Source organism: Micromys minutus (genome assembly GCF_963924665.1).
Source record: "Micromys minutus genome assembly, chromosome: 13".
NCBI lineage: Eukaryota > Metazoa > Chordata > Mammalia > Rodentia > Muridae > Micromys > Micromys minutus.
This window is the reverse complement of record NC_137982.1, coordinates 12,999,742-13,005,811: the sequence shown is the minus strand read 5'-3', so window position 1 is coordinate 13,005,811 and position 6,070 is coordinate 12,999,742. Positions and strand designations below refer to the sequence as shown.

Sequence of the window (6,070 nt, the reverse complement as noted above, 5' to 3'; positions counted from 1 at the left end):
AGAAAAAGAAAACAACCATTCATTCATTCACCTGTGAACTGCTTTTGTATCACTGGTAGAATCAAGTGACACAGGCCCTCAAAACTTTAAAATATTCCCTAGTTGCCAGAGTTTACCAATCCTAAGTCATGAGACTAGTTCCTCCAAGTTTCAGAAACTTGCAGTATGAAAAACAGAAAGTCATTCTGTCAAGATCAGGGATACAAACAAAAATGTAATAGGTTGTTCAGCACTGAACGTTCAGAATCCCCATGAGCAGTGATTCCCAGAAAGCTCTTAACAGGAAAGGAAATGAAAGAAACTTCTGCATCTCTTTGTGTGGAATCCAGGAAGCTAGAACAACTAACTGATGCTAACCTATATAGCGTGAGTAAGTAGTAAAGGATACCCTCTTCCTCACAAGCCCCACCACCCTCTCAATGTCTGGGAAAACATAAAGAGCCTGTGAACAGAGTAAGTGAATGCATAGAGGATGGCACACTGGAAGTCTCTTTGAAAGAAAGGCTGATAAATGAGTTGGATCCTAAGGGAAGGGCTGATAGAATCTACTGCAGTCTGTCAACACTAAACCTCAAGGGAGGGATCAAATGTCGTGGAGTAAGCTTTCTCTTCAGATCTGCCACACTTACATTATCCAGGTCCTTCCGCAATGCAATTTTGCTGGTGACCAGCTCATGAGCTAAGTCATCATTTTCCTGTTCCAGCCTCATGTTAGCTTCTTGTAGCCGCCTATTTTCCCGCTGTAGGAGGGAAAAAAGTCAGTTATGGATATAAAAAATCAAATCAAATGGAAATAATATTTTTTTCAAGGGTTAAGCTTCAAATTAAGTCTCCAAGTCCTGTGGAATAAAGAGACATGGCTCACACAATCATGTTTCTAAACAGTCAATTTCTAATTTTCTGTCTCCTCAAAGAAGTGTGTAACTGACTAAAGTGCCTGTTGTCAAGCAGCTGTCTCTGACTGACTGAGGAAAGAACATCCAGCCTGTGCAGCTAGTTTGCAGCAAAACAGTTCTTATTCTTTGTAAATTCTGAAAACCAGTCTTGAAACAGTGAAACTGAATTTTTAAAAAGTGTCAATAAAGCTAGCTGTGGGCACAAGTCTATGATATAAAAGGCCATAAACAAACCTCAAATCGCTCGATGGGGTCTTCCTGTTGGGCCTGCTGCTCCCTCATGGTATGGTACTCTTTTTCAAACTTCTTTAGCTTCTTCTGGCTAATCTGCCGAGGAAGTCACAGCACAGATGAAGAACCTGATCATGGTGGTGCTTACTGACCCGGGCAGATCCAATCAATGTGGCATGGCATTTACTACTTTGGATGGAAATTTTCACAGACAAACATAAGCCCAAGACTGCTAGGAATATATGGTCACTGTGTAACTAACTGGTTTACTGTTTTATCGGTTCTTTTTTCCTTCCACCCTTTCAACCTTCTAATACTAGATAGAGAAGGAAAGAGATTTCTGAATAAAGTCAGGGAAGAGTCGGAAAGGTGGTGATGTTATCGTTAGACTACTGCCTGTCACCCCTATCTACTTGTCCAGAGGCACTGCTTGCATCTTTAATGGTATAATAACTTTTTACATTCAGTAATTCCGTTTTCATAAGATAGGGTATCTGTCAGCACCTGCTCTGAGTCAGGGTCTGGTTTTTTGTTTTTTTGTTTTGTTTTTTAAACAATTAGTGAGGGCTTCTCCACAGCCTGTAAAATCTTTGTAAACAAGGTATATTCTTCCTGGTCTCCTCAACTCTGTCCCAAGCTCTTAAAGCCACTATGTGACATTGTTTTACAGTAGAGTCAAATTGAACCTGTTCTGTCTACTGCCCTTCACCCACCAACTGGTCTTGTACTATATTCACTCCCCTCATTAATCTCACTGTTCAGTATTTGCAGCCTCTTCCCTCCAGCACGGTAGCCATTGCAGTTGTAGACTGGCCTCTAGTACAGCTGTTACCAGTCCCTTCCAGTGTTGGGGAATAATTCTATTTTGAGTAGTCCAGTTATTTAGAATTTGTTTCACTTAAGGCAAATATGTCCCATATAGGACCAGAGCCTCTTTAAACCACCTCCATTTCTATAGGAATCTATTCTATCTTTGTTTCACTCCATTAGTTGGCATATGATACATAGCTACCGGGAAAGTTGATGGTGATCTCATAATTCTGGGTCACTCCTATTCTCATGGTAGCATGGTTGGTTCGAGATTAACCTGTTCTCTTGAAACAGGCTGTTTTATCAGATTGACCTCCCACCTTTTGAGCTTTTCTTTGACCCAAGTGCCCTCCAGCCCAATTTCTTTCCCTCTCCCCTCCCTCCTGCAGGAAACTCCTGTTCTCCTGCTCAGTCACCAGCACTGAGCCTTTTCTTATTTATCTCATGTGTGAGTACACTGCAGCTGTCTTCAGACACACCAGAAGAGGGCACTGTATCCCATTACAGATGAATTGTGAGCCACCATGTGGTTGCTGGGATTTGAACTCAGGACCTTGGGAAGAGCAGTCAGTGCTCTTAACCATTAAGCCGTCACTCCAGCCCACAATGGGTCTTTTCACTCTCCCTTTTCTGGTGTTTCTCTCCTCCCCACAGCTTCCATTTCTACCCACAATATTTCCAGTTGCACCACCAATTCTGCAACCCTTTCAGAAACAAGAGAGCTGAGTGAATCCTTTTGTTGTGCCATTTCAATCTTTTTGTTTGATTCTCAGGCCCCTCCATTTTCACCTGCAATTTTTCCAGTTCCACAGTCATTCTCCCAACCAACTTTGAAAGAGAGTAAAGAAAGACCAAAAAAAAAAAAAAGAAAAAAAAAGAAACCCAGAACATCCACTCTGGGAACAAAGCTGGGGAAATCCCAGTAGTAGCAGCCACAATAACTTTTTTGCTGGCATCCTGTGTGTGTGAATCCTTTCCTTTGTCCCCTGCAATTTCCTCTGTGGCATTTGAAATCAAATTTCCCATTCTGCACATTAGGTGCCACTTGTCTTTTGCTACTCTAAGTTGTTCTACTTTTCTCTTACCTTTTCAACTCTCTAACATTAGATAGGAGAAAAAAGGATAGAAAGGAAAGAAAAAAGATCCCTGACTGAAGTTAGGGGTTAAAAAGGGGGTGATATTATTGTTAGACTACTTCCTGCTGATTAGGGGTGTTGAGTTCCTTGGGGGCAACCCTAATCTTTGTTGTCAGGATTTACTGTTCTTTTTAGCCCACAACTACTTAACAAATGATGACCAACAACAACCAAAACCCACAATGGCTCTTGGGGCCCTAGCTTTTATATACCCTCTAAAAAGTCCACAGAATCTCAAATGTCATACAACTGCAGAAACTATCTGCAGCTGGAAACATCACGCCCATACTAGATGAGGCAAATTATAGTGAACTGCTGTAGACAATCTGAAGCAGCTTCTTATTCCATACTTGGGCTTAAGACAAAAACAAATTTTTGTAATGTTTCTGTGTATTTTTTTAAAAGAAACCAAAATTCCAAAAATCTCACTATGATAGCGTCCTACAGAACACCTTATAGATGGCTTTCCTCACATGTATTTGGGGCTCTATCTGCCCCAGTGGTGCTAGTTGCCATTGTTGCTGTTGTTGTTAGCAGCAGCAGCAGCAGGAGTAATACCACCTTTTTCTCTGGGACATACAAGATGCATCTCCCAAGATGCATATCATCTGAGGGATCAAGAAATTCTGTTTTATGAGTAAAGGTTTATGTTAAGAAGAGACTGTAGTGCAGTTGGTGGTGGCACACACCTTTAGTTCCAGCTCTTTGGGGGCAGTGGCAGTGGACCTCAGAGGCCAGGTAGGAAGACCTTGTCTTGAAAATAAAACAAAGAGAGGAGAAAGAGGAGGAGGGTGAAAAAGATGGAAGAAAAAGAAAAGAGGAGGAGAAGGAAAAGGAAGAAGAAAGAGAAAGGAGAAGAGGAAACAAAGTAGTAATTGTAAAATCAGGGCCTGAACGCCTGGCCACTGGATCCATTCAAAGCCCAAGTCCACCAAACTTTTAAAACTCCCTAGGCCTCTTTCCACCGTACTAGCCTCTTCTGTGCTGCCTGCAACAGGCACAATTCTCTCTGCCCTTAGAAACAGATTTAATTATTCCACTGTCTGTTCTCAATTCTCTTCTTGTAAGCCACAAGCCGAAACCTTCCACCTTCCTGATGCTTCCTTTCTCACCCTCTCTTAGTGATCCTACATCTCCCTAGATTTTCATGTTCTACCAGGACCAACCACTTCTCTTTCTTCTGGAGAATCTTCATTCTTACCCTTCGGGCTTTCTTTCCATGCCTATCAGGAGTTCCCTCTGAATTAGCATGTACTTCTTTTGCAGCAACCCTGACCACAATTATGAGTGAACCTTCCCCTATGGAAGAATTAGAGGAAGGACTGAAGGAAGAAGGGGATGGCAACCCCATAGGAAAACAAATAGTATCAAGAAACCTGAACTCCAGGGAACTCGCACAGATTAATCCACCAACCAAAGAGCTTAGGGCTGTGTTGTGCTTTTGAATTACCAAGGACACTGTAGAAGGTGAGACACCTTTATTCCTACTACTTTATACTTCAAAACAATTTTTGGAGATAAATGGGGTAGATGTCACCTCACTTTACTATCAATTGTGACATGAATAAATAGCCAGTGTTCACTGGCAACAACCCAAGAAAAGTCTGAGTGACTTGTTTCCTGCCATCTCTGTAACATGGTTGTTACTGAACACAGTCTTCATCCCTCAGAACATTTCTAACTGTGCTGACCTGAACTAACACCAGGAATGCTCTAACAACTCACTTGAGGGAGATAGGCTAGGTAGGCCACAAGAGTCATGAGCAGCAGCTGCTTAAGGAAGCTAGCAATCTACAACACTGCTGTCTAATCTACCCTGCACCACACAGATAGAGGCCCAAGGCTGGCAATCTAGAATATCTGATGTAATTAAGATATTAAAGCTCTTAACTTTTTTTTTTTGGTTCAAATAGTTCGTATTTAGATTCCTTTAAAGATCATAAGACAGAATCATGATTTTGAATATGACCTGAATGTCTTTCTACAGTACAAGAAAAAATTAGTAGCCAAGGCCCCAAGAACAATCAGTCAAGGGAACCCAGCTTTGTTAAATGAGGAGGCACGTGCGCTGCTGCCTGTGCACTAGCCAGTAGCACTGGAGAGCTCACTATGGAGAAAAGAGGGACTATCACAAAAATCTAGTTCTTAAATGTATAAATTAATAAACAAAACACTCAACTGTATCACTTACTTAAATCCTTGGTCTAGGCATCTCTAAACAGACCCTATAGCTCACCATGAAGATTCATTTCACTATGTGAAACATTATGTTTTAAGAGTCTGTGAGCAAATAAAAGAGGGCTTTGAGGGCACTACCCACAAAACACTTAAAATTCTAGATAACCTCACAAATGATCTGGATAAAGAATGAAGCACAAATTAGTGTTGCTTTTAGCTCACGGGTAACTAACTCCTGTATGACAAAGGGTTTTTCCCAATAGCAAATGGTTAAGATTTACTTGGTATGGAGATGCTAATCATTACTGATTTCTTTTCTTTAGTCCTGCACACTCACTTCACGTCTGAAATGTCAACTTCCACAGATAAATGGTTCAGAGGCTCCATGCTACTACAGCAGGATTCTGTTGTAAAGGAGCAGTGTGCACACTTTACTTCAGGGACTAGCTGAGCCACCTCACAGCGTGATTCTTTTTCATCTAAACTAGTATTACACCTCACACTTGTTGGGACCCTATTCCTTTTTTCCCTCCACAGCAAATAACACCTATGAAACTTAGCCAAGGCTAGTTAGGAACTAGGGATCTTCCTGCCTCTAGCCTCCCAATTCTGATACGCAATCCTTTTATATTTTTTAAAAGGGCTAGTAACTTTTTTCACTTTCCTTATTCATAAAGACTATGCATGACACACAAGTATGAAAATGTTATGGAGCTCCTAGGAAACTCATGAGGGGATATCCTCAAATGGTATTAAAATACGGTATAGCAGTGGGGACAGTTTCCTGTTTCCTGACTCATAAACAAACTGGTGAACTAG

General features: G+C 41.3%; 1 protein-coding gene across 5 annotated transcripts in view; it reads right to left on the bottom strand.

The window, feature by feature from the left end:
• Positions 1 to 6,070, bottom strand: part of RABGAP1 (RAB GTPase activating protein 1) — a 106,897-nt gene that overhangs the window by 11,690 nt on the left and 89,137 nt on the right. For all 5 annotated transcript variants that reach the window (XM_080926999.1, XM_080926996.1, XM_080927000.1 and 2 more), the window contains exons 20-21: positions 1,131 to 1,223; positions 630 to 740 (exon numbers count right to left, since the gene is read on the bottom strand). In XM_080926999.1, coding sequence (XP_080783125.1) covers positions 630 to 740; positions 1,131 to 1,223 — 204 coding nt within the window. The remainder of the gene's footprint in view (positions 1 to 629; positions 741 to 1,130; positions 1,224 to 6,070) is intronic.